This window comes from Gavia stellata, chromosome 1 (assembly GCF_030936135.1).
Source record: "Gavia stellata isolate bGavSte3 chromosome 1, bGavSte3.hap2, whole genome shotgun sequence".
Taxonomy (NCBI): domain Eukaryota; kingdom Metazoa; phylum Chordata; class Aves; order Gaviiformes; family Gaviidae; genus Gavia; species Gavia stellata.
Window position 1 is genome coordinate 58,392,361 of NC_082594.1, and position 17,177 is coordinate 58,409,537.

At 41.4% G+C, this 17,177-nt stretch overlaps 1 protein-coding gene across 13 annotated transcripts in view; it reads left to right on the plus strand.

The window, feature by feature from the left end:
• MBNL2 (muscleblind like splicing regulator 2) overlaps nucleotides 1-17,177 on the plus strand; it is a 74,130-nt gene that overhangs the window by 36,137 nt on the left and 20,816 nt on the right. For 3 of the 13 annotated variants that reach the window (XM_059825450.1, XM_059825441.1, XM_059825468.1), the window contains exons 2-6: nucleotides 2,144-2,308; nucleotides 5,339-5,539; nucleotides 6,733-6,996; nucleotides 13,543-13,596; nucleotides 14,240-14,393. In XM_059825450.1, the coding sequence (XP_059681433.1) occupies nucleotides 2,144-2,308; nucleotides 5,339-5,539; nucleotides 6,733-6,996; nucleotides 13,543-13,596; nucleotides 14,240-14,393 (838 nt within the window). The remainder of the gene's footprint in view (nucleotides 1-2,143; nucleotides 2,309-5,338; nucleotides 5,540-6,732; nucleotides 6,997-13,542; nucleotides 13,597-14,239; nucleotides 14,394-17,177) is intronic. The other 10 variants (XM_059825462.1, XM_059825456.1, XM_059825476.1 and 7 more) reach the window with 6 other exon arrangements.

Below are 17,177 nucleotides of genomic sequence, written 5' to 3' on the forward strand. Positions count from 1 at the left end.
GCTTGAAGTGATGGTATACAGTAGCCGTGTGCTTTCAGAGGTAAGAGTGGAGGGCTGGCTGAAGGCACTCTTCAGGCTTAAGGCACTTCAAAAGCCGCTGTAGTTGGGAGTTACTCTCAATCCTTATTTGAGAAGCACTTTTGTTTCCATAGGTAGATATTTCCATCGGGTAGAGTTGTTTGATTTGATTTTGCTGTTTTCATTTTCAGATTTGCTGTATGAGCCATTCATATACAAAATAGATTAAGGTTAAATAGGTCTCAGTTAAAAATGTATCATCAGCCAACACAAAAGTGTATGTATACTCATTGCCTGTGTTGAGCATGCTCCGTTTTAACATTATGAAGGCTTTATTCCCCCCGAATGGAAGAGCCAGCCGCCTTCTCCGTCCATCAAATCATGACTACTCTGTTTCTGCTCATGCCAGCTGACGAAGTAATGTTCCTTTTGTGTGCTTCATTAAGCCAGACAGAATTAGTGACTTGCACAACAGAAGTCAGAAAGAAGGCACAATGTCCTGAAAATGCCTGCATCTGTACTATCAGGTTAAAACAGCACCAAGAAGTATTCCTGAGTGCCGAGACCATTATTTTTCTTAAATTTTTAGCTTTCTTGAACTCTTCTGGCCTCTGCCGTTTAGCATACTCCCGAGCAGTGGCCAGGTGCAGGTCAGGAAAGGGCTGTTCACAATAGTTTAATAGTGTGGAAATAGCTGTTTGCATTCCGATTGGCCTCGGTGCAGGAGAACCTTCCTGGACATGTTTAACTTACTCCTGTGTAGGTAGTTATTACATCCTTACAGCAGATTAGAGGCAGAATCAGCAGTGTTTTGGTGTCTGGGTAAAAAGTATAACATTAACACTGTTGTTCTGGGACATTCAAAGCGTATTGAAAGTTTTGTAGCAGTGTGTGTGCACACGTATGCATACACAGAGTCAGCATACGTGTGTACTGTGTGATGTTCTTGCATAGGGATCTTAACGTTTTCTTGGCTGTAGGAGGATATTCCTGCTTGGTTATGAATTGTAAAGTCCTTATACCAGTGAATGGAAAGTTTAAAAAGCACTTTTTAAAAACATCTCAATTTGGAAACTTATCTTCTACAAGTTGAGTGTGTCAAATGCAGTTTGACTAATGCTCTAGGTCCTCTGGTCACAGCTTTTAAAACTTTATGGCTGTTTGTGAGCTGTGTCATCGAGGAGCTTCTGATCTCAGCAGGTCCTGCCCTGCAGCTGCACAACCTGCTGGTGCACCCTACGATTTCCCTTTCTGGGGAAAAACGTATCAGTGCGTCTTATGCTGCTCTTCAGACATTTTGGTCAGCATGCACTGCTTGTAGAGGTGTGCTCCATGTCCATCTCCTCCAACACAGGACACCTCAGAGGTGGCTGCCCACCCATGTTTTTATTGTCTCCTATTGTCTCATAACTGTCCAAAAATTCCTGCTTTCAGGTTGATCGGGAGCTCTCCTTTTGCTGTGTACCTTCAGATTTAGCTCCAAGCACTGCTTCTGAGTTTAGGCTGTGAAAGTGCCAGCTTGACTTCTGTTCTTTTATACTTGAATAGAAATAGTTCAAAGTTGCACTGATGCAATAAAAACAGGAAGCTAGAAGACAGTGAGCTGGGATAAGGGTGAGCGTATGAGCGAACACAAGCAGAGGGTGGCCACTCTAGATCCTCGCTGCCATGAACACACAATTATTTTTTAATATAATGTGCTTAAAAGCTGCATTTCTCGAAAGAAGTTTTAAATTTGTTATTCATAATGTAATGTCATTTATAAAAACATTTGTGTTATGGTAACAGCAGATACTCTAGCCAAGGTACCATGAGAGGCAGTTCAGGCAGTCTGGATAATACTCAGAGTATTAATTGTATAGCAGTGATCTGTACTTAACAATGAAAATGCTGTTTCAAAGTCTTTCTCTCCCTTTTTTGTGGCTAATAGCCTTAATGATCAATCAGAGGTAGTGGACTGAGGCAGAGCTCAAGGCCATCAGCTCCTCCCTGCTTGCTACATAGTTCCCAGGAAACACCCTGTATTTTCATTTAGTTCTTGCTAAGTTTATGATGTAATATTTGCTCAAAGGTATTAAACTATCATCAAAAGCAGCAGACCAATTAGCGTGACTTCTTTTTCCAGGGTCGTTGTACAAGGGAGAACTGCAAATACCTTCATCCACCAACACATTTAAAAACTCAACTGGAAATCAATGGTAGGAACAACTTAATCCAACAAAAAACTGCAGCAGCAATGCTTGCCCAGCAAATGCAGTTCATGTTTCCAGGGACACCGCTACAGCCAGTGGTAAGTATATTTCTCTGATGGTGTTATTGGTAAGTAAAGTTGAAGACTATATTGACCTGCAAAAGTTCTCTAAATTGGTATCAATGAAAATAGTCCCCATCTGTTGACTTAAGGAATTGCCGAGGTGCTAGAGATATGATCATTTGTATTTGCATATGAAGATATAATGGAGTGTTGCTCTAGATTTGATATTTATTTTTTCTTATCCCAGACTCATTTGCTTTTTTTCTTTCTCTCTTGTTTTTTTTTCATTCAGTTCATGCCAGGTTTTGTCTAGATTTGCAAGGTTTTTTACCTGTAATCCTTCTGGAGGTGAAAATTTGTGTAATAATAATTTGCTAGTAAGCTATTCAAGTAAGAATGCAAAATTCCCCTCTCAGGAGCCTCTGGGTTTCAGTGGCTTTCAATAGTATTTAATCCCAGTACCAGGAACAAAGGTTAATGTAATTCCGGGTAGCATTTTCTTACTCTCTTGAAATCTGAAGTGTCCCAGAATAAGACAGAGAATTGGTGGTGCATGCACTTTACAATCTCAGCGTTTTGTCTTAAGGTAATGTCTGTGGTACGTGGGACACTTCAAATCCAGAAGGTGACATAAACGTAGGGTCTTGCACGCATGAGCAGCATCTTTGGCTAGACATTAAAATGATCAGTTGCTCTGGGCTGCCTTTGCGGTTGAGCTCCTCATGGTACCAGACCTCCAAAGCATGGTTAGGCAAGTAACCTGAATTAAACTTTTCACACACGGCTGCTAATGATGTTTTCTCAATTTGAATGCCTAGTGTAAGGCATCCCACTGGAGTGGGATTTCTTTCTCTAACTTGAGGCATCTGGAGTGTTGGCATCAACTTCTGCGCTGGGCTTCCTAAGTCCATTTATAGTTTATCCAAAGAAATAGGCACTTCTAATTACCATTCGCTTGGCTTGTTTCAGACGTCTGCATTCGGATTAAATGATTTGGATTCTAAGTGTCTTTGTCTTTCCACGGGCTATCACAGGAGCCAAGTGTAAGCCTCTCAGAGGAAGATACCTGTATTTGGTCACAGGATGCTCACCCCAGATGCCTTTTTTCAGATGCGTTTTCACACTTGAAACATCTGTTGTAAGGTGGGAAGGCATGAGCAAGAATTGGGTGTCAGGAGTCCCTGAATTTCTGGTACACGTTCATCAAAATGTATCTTGGTATATTGGCATAATGTGTTTTGATATTTCCTGGTTTTCTACTGCTTGAGTTTTCACCAGAAAAAGTTTTCATGAAGTAATAGATTCCACCTCGTAGTGTTATGAGAAAAATTGAAGTGGCAGAATTATACTTTTTTCTACTTACCCATTTCATCATTTGAACTTTACAATTTCATTGACGTAATGCCTTCTGTACCGATTGCTGTGATAAAAGTGCCGGGTTTTATTTCTCTGTCTCACATAAATTGCCAGATTAAGATGACTCAGCCTTGAATAATGGATAAAAAGTGAAAGAAAATTCCATAGAAGTCATTTGACATGTGGATTTATTCTTAAAATTATGTGATACAAAGCTGTTACTTTATATTTTACATAACACATGTTGTCCCCAACATAGTTGAACTGTTGTTCCATATAAATGTTCATTATTATTCTCTAAAGAATTTAGCTCGCACTTGACTTATAAACTGTGCTGTTTGATATCAAGCAGTTTTGATCTCTGATAAAAACAGAGCATATTATTCGCTTTTAACTCTAGGGTAGGTAGATGCTATTTCTGTACAGCTGGGTATCGTGGCTAATCTGCTCCTCAGAGTATCTTCTTGGTACTAACTCACATTCATTTATAATTTAGTAATTGGTTCTGAAGACAAAAAAAAAAAAAAGAAAAAACCTTCTAGCTCCTATGCTTTCTCTTGCGTATTTTCTACATACTGTGTGTGGCTGGCTTCCCTTCTCCAACACAGGCTATGCAGGCCACCTTGATGAGAAAGACCCTTCTCCTTCGTTAAGTGTTTTTAAGTCTTTCCCTAGAGTTCTGCTGTTGCGTGGTTCATTTCTAGCTGCCGGCTTATTTGGGAACTTAATTTCTGACAAAGCTAATCTGAGGCCTGTCCTGTTTTTCTGCATACATTTTGCTCATTTATAATTATAGCTTCACTCTCTGGGGTAAATGTCAGCTGTGCAGAACTAAAGCACTTTCCAGGTCTGACCGTGGTCTGACCGTGGTGGTTTTCTGCCTCCACCCCCCACGGAGCTGGTGGTAACAAACCCACCATTCTGCCTTGGTAGGGCTGCGTTTTAGCATCACACAAGTGCTCTTTCTTCTGGTCATGACTTCACTGACTCACTGTAGGAAGGCATGAAACAGATTTTTAGACCCGTATCGTTCCTTCCAATCAAATTTTTTTTGTAAGATGAACTCTAGCTAAGCCTGAATAATCCCTTTCTAAATATTGTGTCCAGCTGAGATTATAATATTTATTCTGCTTGCCACTGGTGACAGCTGAGCACACAAACATTCGCAAAGGTGAGGTTTTTCGATGTGTGAGCCATAGTAACATATAATTGCAGGAGGTGGCAAAATGCAGCATGCACACAGATGGAAGTTACATGCCAAAGAGCTTATTATATATATTCTTATTAGAAATATGGCTTTAATACAGTTAACAACGCTTCACCTATGAAATCTGGTACTTTGAAAAATAGCCTGTTTTCCCAAGGAAAACAGGTATTGAGAAAAAAAGCAATAAAGTCTCTGTTATTTCTAGTTTTAGATGTGTAAATAAGCCTGCAATGTAAGCTGGACCTCCATAGAGATTCACGTGACTTCCTCTGCATCGGCAGCCTCTTTTCCAATAATAGAGCTACAAAGTGTGGTTCTTAGTATGCTGATGGAATGTGTTACGTGATTAAAAGAAGAGAGTATGCTGTATGTTTTGCCAGCTGTTTGACATTTTTTGATTAAGAAAATGAATCGGCGCCAGAAAGAATGTGGAGAAGACAACTAATAAGCTCTTGATTAAGGGGTTGTTTTTCTTCATCTTGGTCTGTGTTTTCATTTTGCAGCCCACATTTCCAGTGGGTCCCACAATAGGAACGAACACGGCTATTAGCTTTGCTCCTTACCTAACGCCAGTAACACCGGGAGTTGGCTTAGTCCCGACTGAGATCCTACCCACACCGCCTGTCATTGTTCCTGGAAGTCCACCGGTTTCAGTCCCCGGTTCAACTGCTACCCAGAAACTCCTCAGGACTGATAAACTGGAGGTACTGTAGACACCGCCGTGACTAGAAATACAATCCTCTGGTAGGCTGTGTGAAAGATCTTGGAGGGAAAAACTCTATTGTTTGAGAAATGATGCTTAAATTTAGTTGCTACAAATAAAGACCTTGTAACCAGGCAGGATTTCTACACTTACAGCCAGTGGTAATTAAACTCTGTTATATTTAAGGTAGTGCCTTCGCTCAAATTTAACACACAGACATCAACATGAATTTTCATCTTTCGTAAAGTTCATCTCCTCCAAAATACCTCAAGTATACATGCCTGTAAAGGTATGCCTTGATGAAATATCTAACAAGCACATTTTTATTGCAGTATTAATTCTGTCCCGGTTTTTATGCATTGATATTAGGGGAATTTTATAGCCTTACAGATCGACATTAGGGGAATTGTATAGCCCTTCAGCCTTGAGCTACAAATGGAGATGTCGAATGTTACCAACCCTGCAGCAGGCTGAAGGGGCAAGTCCCCAGCTACGTGCAGAGCCTCCCTGGTATTGATGGATCTCTGCATGGCTGGGCTCAGGGGAATCTCTAATCCAAGTACACGAGAAGGCCAAATGGCTCTTGCAGAAATGAATGTCCTTTCCCAAAAGCCTGAGCAGTAGTATCTAAAGCACGTTTCTTCTTAGGAAAATCAGCGTGTTCGTTCTGCCCGTTTTTGAAAATTATTTTTTGGCGGGGGGGTGTGTGTGCTCCCTTTTGTTTGCGGACTCTATAAAAGATACAGTGCATCTGATGCATATCTTCCTCGGGTCTCAGCAAGAGGAACTCCTTCCCTACCAGTGAAGCTGCAAGAATATAAAGTGTAGTCAGAAAGGGACTGAATGTTTTGTGATTCCCAGCTAGTTTTGCAGGGACAGTTACTTCTGTAAGTGTCCTTCCCAGATGTTTTCTGGACAGGAAAAAGGAAGGGCATTTGGGAATGCTTCTGTTGCATGTCAGGTTCATTTAGCTGCCGTACCACAGAGCTACCTGAGGAGCCAAGCACGTAAGGGGAAAATAGATGCATTTCCCTCTCCCAGAAGAAGGTGAAGGGTTTATTAAATTGAATTTGCTGAAAAACTTGAACTAACCAGGGAAGAGGGTAGGTCTGTCTTTTGGGGGCACGGGGCTCTCCCTGCCCTTTCGCGTTGCACCGAGCTCTTCCCCTGCAACGCGTGTTGTTTTGCACGTAGGTGTGCAGGGAGTTCCAGCGGGGAAACTGTGCGCGTGGAGAGACTGATTGCCGCTTTGCGCATCCAGCAGACAGCACAATGATTGACACAAACGACAACACCGTAACCGTGTGTATGGATTACATAAAAGGTCGTTGCATGAGGGAGAAATGCAAGTATTTTCACCCTCCTGCACATTTGCAGGCCAAAATCAAAGCGGCGCAACACCAAGCCAACCAGGCTGCGGTGGCAGCCCAGGCAGCTGCGGCAGCTGCGACTGTGATGGTAAGTGCTGGCATATATGGCTGCCTTTTTTTGACAGAAGCTCTTTGATGCCTATTTTGCTTCAATTTAATGCTGTTTGCTTATACTTTCTTTTCTCTTTTGCCTCTTTTTTTTCTTTTCTTTTTTTTTTTTTTTTTTTGTAAAAGATAAGAATTTGTAAAATTATTACTATTGCTTGATGGGAGGAAGCACTTTTTTCTTTATGCCTTTATTTTAATGCTGTATTTCTATCCAAGACAGTGAAGCAAATGACACTCTATACCACTTCTGTTCTCTGCCTTGATTACATGTTAAATTTGCCCCTAGTATTTCCGAGCAGAAATAAAGCCAACAAGCTTCAATGTCCTCTGGGAAAATAGGAGCACATATGCTGTTTTAGCTCTTTGATGGCAGATATACATGTGGAAATTGGGAAGAAAAGCAAAGAGAGAACTTTTGTCTCAGAGATAGGTAGTAGAAAAGCAATCTGTATTAGGATTCAACTTGCCCCACCTTAGATGTCAGACAGTTAGATAACTGAGCCTAGCCCAGCCGCCTTGGTCTTGCTTTGTAGGTAGTGGAGAAAAAACAGCACATTCACCTGATCTACCACTAGTGCCTGTCTGAGGATGAGAAAGAACTGCCCTTTGTAGATACACGTCTATCCCTGCTGACTAAAAAGTGTTGACTGTATCTTTTTGAATTTTGGTTACCTGAATCTTACACCTAGACTTTTCTCGTGCCTCTTCCACTGTCATGGACAAGTTACTTGAATCTCTCTGTGGTACAGTTTTTTCTATTGGAAAAACAGGGTTTAAAAGTAGTAAACTAAAATGGGAATCATTCAGAGAAAGTGTAGTAACTATAGTCAGCAGACAAGAGATTGAGGGCTTTCTATTTTCATGTATTTTAAGCTCTTACTGAAAACTGTTCAGACAAGTGAGCCCATCTATTTACCAGTATTGGGTATCTCTTAGGGTTGCTACCAGGAAAGTTGATAAATTTAAATAGAGTGGTATTGATGAAGTTAAATAAATCAAGCATGCAGGATCTGACTTGGGAGACAAAATTGCTGGCAGCAAATCAGAGAATGATTGTCCTCATTGCTGGCAGTGGACGAATAATTAAGCAGATGTGGTTTGTGGACTTGTGGGCAGTGCATACAATAGTTATAGACAATACAGTTATTCTCTGGGTAAAAAGCCTACCAGAAACACAATACAGTACAGTATATAACTACCCCAAGCTATTGTATTTAGCAAATTAGCAAAGACCAGACTTTTTGAGAGACAAAGGTTAAGTTATGCAAGAAAGTAAACCTCCAAACAGAAGAACATTTCCTAAGCTTTAATATCCTTTCTTTTGTAGTATCCCCAGTCTCTGTTTCAGACGGGGTGATTTTTAGTTAAACTTCCCTGTGCTTGCAGAAATTGAATACCATCTGGAAATGAAAGCAAAGGAGATTGTTTTTTTTCTATTCTAACTATCTTCTGTTGTGCAATATTTATTGTCCATTTAGAGAACGTAATATTTCTAGGCAACACACTAAAGAAGAAAGGAGAGAGATGAGGGGATTAAAGTTTTGTGCTTCAGTAATGGTTGGATATGTATCCTGTGATTTTTTTAAATAAGGCGTGATTGGAATTGCATTAGCCTCAGAGCAAGATGAAGCATCTTTGGAAACACAGAATTGAAATGTTAGTGTTCTAATGTCACGGGAGAAGACGGCAGGGACCTGTAATTCAGGGTAACTTTTTGCAGACAAATATGTACAAAATATTTTAATGGCATATTTAGACTACCAAACAGAAAAGATTCTTTACAGTCCAAATATTTTTTTGTTTAATATAGATTTGAAACAATCGGATAGAGTGAATGAAAAATCACCGGAATGGCAATAGCAACAAAAATGTGGTAGAAAAGGCACATGCCTGCAAAGCCACCCAACAATGACCAAGAATACTCAGTTGGATCTAGAGAGCAAAAGTAAGGCAGAAATACAAATGCTTACCTGTAGGGTTCACTTGCAGGTTGTTCCCAGGTTGGAATTGTGTCCAACAGTTTTTTCTTCCTGGCTGGGGAGCTGGCTGCATTGCTCTGGTCCAGAGGGTGCTTGTATAGGTGAACATTGTGGATAGGGTTAGAGCACTATAGGCAAAGATTGTAAGACCATTGAAGGTCAATGAATTCTGCAGCTTGGGATCTTGCAGAAAATGCCCTGTCTGTATTTCTGTACGTTGAAGTTTAGGAATTTTTACTCAGGTATCTTAGGTGACCCCATCATTTGAAGTAAAAAGGAAGGGGAAAGACACTGTAAAAGAGGCTGTAGACAGCTTAAATGTGAAGTGCATTAGAAGGCAGTGTCATCTATCATTGTACTTGGGGAGCTCCAAATATTCATGTGGTGCATCAGAGAGTATAAAAAGTCACTGAAGAATGTACAGCCTAAATTAAAATGTGAATTCATAGTTGGTGTTGGAAAGGACCTCTGGGGATCGTCCAGTCCAACCCCCCTGCTCAAGCAGGGTGAGCTAGAGCAGATTGCCCAGGACATGCCTAGGTGGCTTTTGAAAGTTTCCAAGGATGGAGACTCCACAGCTTTTCTTGACAATCTATGGTTAAATAATGCTTGCAGTAAAAACAAAACCAAAAACTTACATTTAAATGGAATTTCTTATATTTAAATTTGTTCCTATTGCGTCTTGTCCTATCCCAGGCCACCGCTGAGAAGAGTCTGGTTCCATTTTTACTCCCCCATCAGGTATTTATATACATTGATGTGATCCCCCTGCATCTTCTCTTCTCTAGGCTGAACAGTCCTAGCTCTCTCAACCTTTCCTCCTATGAGAGGTGCTCCAGTCCCTTCATCATCTTTGAGGCCCTTTATGGGACTGTTTTCTGGTATGTCCATGTTTTGTACTGGGGACGTGGGCATAGTGCTCCATATTCAGCCTCACCAGTGCTGAGCAGAGGGGAGGGATCCTCTCCTTCGACCTGCTGGTGATGCTCTTCCTAATGCAGCCCAGGATGCTGTCGGCTGCCTTTGCTATGAGGGTGCATTGCTGGCTCATGTTCAACTTGGTGTCCACCAGGACCTCTAGGTCCTTTCCTGCCAAGCTGCTTTCCAGCTGGGTGGCCCCCAGCATCTACTGGTGCCTGGTGGTGTTCATCCGCAGGTGTGGGGCTTGGTATTTCCCTTTGTTGAACTTAGTGATGTTCCTCTGTGCCCATTTTTCCACCCTTTCCAGGTCCCTCTGAGTTGCAGCACATCTATCTTGTGTATCAATCACTCCTCTGACTTTTACACCGCTAGTGACTGGCCTCCAGCTGGACATTGTGTTGCTGATCACAACACTTTGGACCTGGCAGTTGTGCCAATTTTCAGTCCACCTCACTGTTTCCTATTTAGCCCATAACTAAGTAAGCTTGTCTATGAGGATGAAATGGGAGACAGTGTTGAAAACCTTTTTGAAGTCAAGAGAAACAACATCTGTTGCACTCCCTTCACCCACCAAGCCAGTCTCATCATAGAAGGCTGTCAGGTTGGTTAAGCACAATTTGCCTTTCATAAATCTATGCTGACTACTCCCCATCACCTTCTTGGCTTTCATGTGTTTGGAGATGGTATTCTGGAGGATTTGCTTGATCGCTTTCCCAGGGACCGAGGTAAGGTTGACCAACCTGTCATTCCTCAGCCTTCTTCCTGCCCTTTTGAAGATGTGAGTGTCATTGACTTTCTTGCAGTCTTCGGGAACTTCGCCCAATCGCAGTGACTTTTCAAAGATAATTGAGTGGCCTTGCAGTGACATTGGCCAGCTCCCTCAGCACCCATCACTCATCCTGTCAGCTCCTATGGGTTTGTGTACATCCAGTTTGTTTAAATGTTCCCTAGCCTGATCCTCCTCCTCTGAGGGTAAATATTCCTCACTTCAGACTTTCCCACTGGTCTCCCACTGCCCTGAAGGCCAGTCTTACCAACAAAGACTGAGGTGGAGAAGACGTTCAGTACCTCAGCCTTTTCCATGTCCTGTGTCACCAGGTCACCTGCCCCATTCAGTAGCGGGCCCACGTTTTCGCTAGGCTTCCTTTTGCTGCTGACATACTTGGAGAAGCCCTTCTTCTTGTCCTTCACATTCCTTGCCAGTTTGAACTCCAGGTGGTCATTGGCTCTCCTAACCTATCCCTGCATGCTCAGACTGTGTCCCTGTTCCTCCTGGGGCATCCGTCCCTGCTTCCACCTCTTGCGTGCTTCCCTTCTTGCGTTTGAGTTTAGTCAGGAGCTCCTTGCACATCTGTGCAGGCCTCCGCTGTGTGGACCTTGCTCGTGTTCCAGGAGATCATACAGCATACCAGTGTGACATATGGCAGACAGATACTATGCCTCGGTACGTTTGATCATTTTTATTACTATCTTTATTTCTTTTACATAGCCTCTTCCTCTCGAGTCTGTAGCTATTGCTTTTTTGTTGTTGTTAGTTATGTAGGAGATCAAATGTTGAGCAGGAGATTACCTGATGGAACAGAAAGGGGGCAAAGGAGGTTTTACTATCGGGACAAAATGAAAGAAAAGATGAATGTGGGAGAGAAAAATGGACAATCAGACTGAAAGCCTGAAAAGAGGGGGAGACTGTGGAAACAGGGTTGATGAGTAGATCTAGAAACAGATCAAGTCAAAGCCTTCAGGTTGGGAAAACTGTGAGACTGAACTTGCTGTGGAAGATGAGGGGAAGGCCAGCAAAAAGCTTCAAAACAGGGAGGTGAGGTTAAGAAGAGCGTGGAGAAGTGGAAAAAGGCAATCATGAACACAGAGATAGTAAGTTAACGAACGAGATCAGATAAGATCTGCATTTGGATAATAAATGTAATTAACTGAAATGCTTTACTCTTAATGATGTTGATTTGAATTCGTGGACTTCATCATCACATAATGCTGAATTCAGTCGTAATGCTTTGCCTCTGTGTAGACTTCCAACCGTCTTGGATGCAGAGTGAGTCTGAGACCGTGCCGCATGCAGACGGAGTGATGTCCCCCGTGGGGGTGCTCATGGGGGATACCACACATGAGCTGCACAGCACCCTGCTTAGATGTAAGAAGGCTCTCCAGAGCCTCACTTTGCACCAGGTGTTTCTTTTTATGTCTGAGTCTCGGACCCAGACAGATGAGCAGATCCTGTAGATCAGGGTATGTAATCCAGAAAAGCGCTGAAGGACAGATGGGGAGGGAGTTGGGAAGCCTCATGCAACTTAGGTGCAACAAAGCCAGGAATGAGGAATAGGCAAAGCGAGGGCTATCCTGCAAAATACCCTGTTGGCACTAGCTAATCTTGCAACCATAAGCTGTTTGTAGACATTTTGTGCCTCGTCCTCTTTTTTCCCCCCCCACTTTTGTTCCCTATTTCCACATACTGATGTCAAGATAGGCATAATCTGCATATCCTGAAAAGAGCTAAATATCAGCCTGTGTTTAAAAAACAAAAATAAAGATCCTGATTTCTAAGTAAATCTTCCTTTCCTTTCTAAAGGTTTGTAAGAATAATTTACACTGTAAAACGTGGAAGTAATATTTTATACGAGAAGACTTTTTACAGAATGCCATCACGTCAGCCATAAGTTTGATCTTATTATGGAAGTATACATAAATGTATATGCTATGTACTATGCCTAAATATTTTATTTTTAAAAAAATTAATAACGGTCGACTAGTATCATAACTCATACGTTAATGTTTGCTTATGAACCGAGAGCAGTATTTTTACTCCCTGCTCCTGAAGCTAGTACTGAGGGTTGTAGAAAAATTTAGAAAATGTGTTTTAAATTCTGAAAGACTTTTTTCCCTTTCAATGTAATGTGGTAAGTTACAAGGAAAAAAAAAAAATCTGCAAAAATGACCCAGCTGTAGGGGAAAAAAAAGGAATTAATGATAAGTTAGTGTAACTAGCCGTCTTACTTATTCTGCTTTGCATTGGAACATGAGAACCCCTCTCATTTTGTACCCAACTCTATTGACTGACACGCTTCTCCTAATTAAAAGACCCTCACCTTGCAAGCACTGATATTAGTAGCATTTGTGATGCATTACAACTTTCACTCGTGCTTTGTATTTGAAAACGTAGCCTTCCCAATGGACTTTTCCGCTTTAAAATGTGACTTAACTAACTTATCAGGAATTCTTATAGGCGTATCCTTAAAACTCTCTGCATCTCTGTGAAGTGTTTATACGATGCTTAATAGTGTCTGCAAGCTGCTGTTTTACTCAACTTTCCTGAATTTCAAACATCTATATTTTACTCTCTTATATGCTTTTAACTAAGGTATAGTAGATGCATTTTTGCTTCGGTACTAATTCGAAATGTAATATTCATTTCTTTAGAAGACATTTTTGTTGTTGTGCATGCCTAGTGTTTTGTATGTTGTATATTGCATTCAGAATATTTTTTTCCTTCTCACCTATCCACAAATGCAATGCCGTTCCCATGATGCACCTCTGCTTGCTGTTTACCTGTATGTTAATTCGCTTGAATCCCATTGGCCCACTGCCATCATGTGCTCGCTGCCTGTTATTAAAAGACTCAGTCGACTGCCAAAGCAATGAAGCGACCTCTCGAAGCAACTGTAGACCTGGTACTTTGACCTTTCACCTTTTGCTTTGCATGTAGCTTTTTTGTTTTTCAGAGAAGCAACTAATGAAATTTGTATCGCTTTACTTTTGAACATCAACCGGAAATGATTTCACATACTCGTTAATTTACTGGAAACTCTATTTATCCATCTCATTCTCATACGTAATAAACGCAGACGATTTAGTTTGGTTCCTAACATGGTTTCATTTTTTTAAATATCCTCTCATGAAAAGTCGAATTGAGATAAAACTGCTTCTGTAATTGAAAACGCTTAACGTAATCCATTAATCTGTATAATAATAGGAAACGATATTTAAATTAAAAAAAGAAAATACTTGGCAATGAAACACAAGTGGTTTTTTCTCCCTATAATATTTGAAAACCTATGTAAAGGCAATGCCATTTTCGTTGCTTTAAAGGCCTTTCTTTTCAGTAGTTGTGCTGCTACAGTTTTAGGTTAATAGTACCATGCTTTTGCTGTCAATAACAAAATTTCACTCATTTTACATTGCTGTGCTTTGAGTTAATATGCATGGCGAGGCATCTTTAGCCGCTTAAAAAAATAACAAGTTTTTGTATTTATGTATATGTTACAGACAACGTCTTAAAAATGACGCCATTTTAACTAGCTTTCTTATTTACAGGCCTTTCCTCCCGGTGTTCTTCACCCTTTACCAAAGAGACAAGCACTTGAAAAAAGCAATGGTGCCAGTGCCGTTTTCAATCCCAGCGTCTTGCACTATCAACAGGCTCTTGCCAATGCTCAGTTGCAGCAACACGCAGCATTTATCCCAACAGGTATGTGGCACCCACGTTGAACCCATTTTGTGTTCCTAGGTAGCCTTCGTGTCAGGCAGTTGCACTTAACAGAAGGTTTTATTATGCTCCCTGCCCTACTTGAGGTGAAGACTGCACAGATACCTATGTGTTATTTTAATTCCACCTGCAAGGTACGAGAATTCAAGCAGAAAATCCAACAAGCCGTTAGGCTGCTTTTCACATTCATAGCCTCGTTCATCATTGTCCAGAGTTTGCCCCATTTTTCCTACCTTAAATTGGCTGTATTTTGACTTTCATCTGCCAGCGCTCTCCTAGGAGATGAGAGGGCAAAGTTCCGCTAGCAAAAATGCTGGGAAAAGCATCACGCTTCAGAGATGCCACGGGAAGTGTGCCGTGGCCGAGGCATGTTCTCCTGCTCCCTCGGGTGCTGTTTTGCAGCCGGGAGGATTACCCCAGCCGCACACGAGCGGAGCGAGAAGGGGAGCATGGGCCATAACCTTCCAGTTGATATCTGCGTGGAAGCACTGGCAAAACACACTCCTCCCCACGGCTGCACTAAAGGGCTTTGAGGCATCAGATGCATTTTCGTGGTTTTCATTTTGGAACACCACCAGAGCTTTTCCTAGCATTTGCAGCTAATAGCTAGGGTTATAATTCTTCATAGGGGTGATCTGAAGACGAGTGAATGTAATTTGCATTTCAGTGCTCGGAACTCTGTAAAAATCAGAGCATTCAGAGATGTCTTGAACTGCACCGTGGCTGGTGGCAGGGCTTCTCTTTAACACTGCGAAAGAAGGAGTGTGCTAGGTAGTCGTGTGAACAATAACAACATAACCCTCTAAATTATGTCAGTCACCCCCACTCCAAGCTTCCCAAAGGTAGCTATCCTGCCCAGTGAATTCTGTGATATCATTTGTAATTAACAAATTGCATACTTTAGTATCAGAACGCTATCAAGTGTGAACTTCCAGAATCGTTTAAAACCACGTGCGCTTGATATCTCAGTGATCTTATTTTAGTTTCTAGAAATAATGTCGGTCAAACAGGGAACAAAACGCAACACGCGATAATTTCCCAATCTATCAGCATTCCCATATGTTTTTAAAGATAAAAACAAACACAGATGGCTTTGACTTCATGGAATTTTGCTATAAGGCCTGAGTAACAACCTTGGAGCCTGCCCCTGTATTTATGATAGTAAGTTATAGCATGCCGTATTTTTAGCACGTTGGTGCACCAGAGTATCTGTGGCAGAAAACATACTGACACTTATAGGAGTGTTTGAAAAAAATAAATTGTGAGACTGCCTATTTGGACATGAATGGAAGACTGCCCTGTGTTTACAAACATACAGAAATTTCCACAAATTTATTTTACGTTGTAACCCTGAGAATTTGCAGTATGATATGCATTATTCCTTCTCTTAAGCACTCTCTTTCGGGGCTTATCACTATTATTTGCAATTGCCAAGGATTTAAAATTAACTATGGAAAATGCAGTAGTTTAAACCTTTTTCAGTGAAATAGCATTTGGAGATTTTCCAGACTTTTGGAGTGCTCATGCTTCCTTAAGTAGCTCGTTCTTTGTGCTTTTTATTGTCCATCCCTCTTTCCAAGTAATGGTTGTAATTATAGTTTTATCTTACAAATTTCTGATGGTAGGAAGGGTGGATCTTGGAACCAAACCTTAAGGGCCAGGTTGTTGGCAAGCCCCAAAACAAGTGCACGAAAAAAGAAGAAACAGAGGGATGCCATAGCAGATGGAGCCCAGGTCCAGAGTGTAAAACCTTTCTCACGGAGCTGAACCTCCTGCTCTTTGTGCACACCATCAGCACCTAGAAAGGATGTTAGAGAGAGGAGTGGGGTATGGGAGGAGGTTAGGAAAGGGGAACCCCCTCTATATGAGTGAGTGTCATGAGCTTTTCATTAAAGATGCTATGTCTGATACTGCCACATTTCCTGGGAAGGTTGGATTTGGTGGGTGTAAGGACTGTCACACCACCCAGGTCTAAGGAGCAATGCATGACATTATCTGTTGGATTTTAAGTGATTATGTGATATTTTCTGAACTGGTATAATTTTCAAATGTGTTCCTTGTGTGTGTGTGTGTGTTAAGTTAAATTTTAAGACAAGTTTTGCTGCTGGAATATATATAAAACTTTATTGTTTTATATAACTTCTCTGCTTTCTTAACCACTTGCTCCCCTAATAAAAGGTGTGGGGCTTGACTTAGCATGGCTTACCTCCAAAGTTCTGCACTTTGTTTGTTTTACATCAGTTTGATTGCTTTGTCACCTTCTCCTTATTGTTTGGTGAATGATCTTAAAAACAACAGATCTTTTCTCTCTTCCCATTGCTGTTTGTTAGTGTTTCTGTAGCCTCTAGAGGAGGAACTTTGTGTATTCTCCGGGGACTGTTCTTGGGTAAGGTCATTCATAGTTACACTGCTACTGCGGTGTTCTGATAAGGGGCTGCTGTAGTAATTAAGCAGGAATACAGGAAGCATATTTGACTTTATATCAAATATGCATGTACCTGGGACTAGTCTCCTTACCTGCTCACCTTCACCAGCTTGCTATATGCCCTGTACTGCAAATATGCTATTCTTTTTTTTTATTTGGTCTTCCAACCTCGGTTAAAGGTGGACTAGGCACCAAACCTAAACTGCATGGCAGGTGAGCAGTCCTTCCAGAGCATCTTTGAGGTGCGCTGGGAGCCTTTTGCTGGAACATAACACGCTTGGCGGTGTTTAGCTTGGGGAACTGTCACAGTAGCATTTTCTTTGGTCAGAAGCACTTCTCCA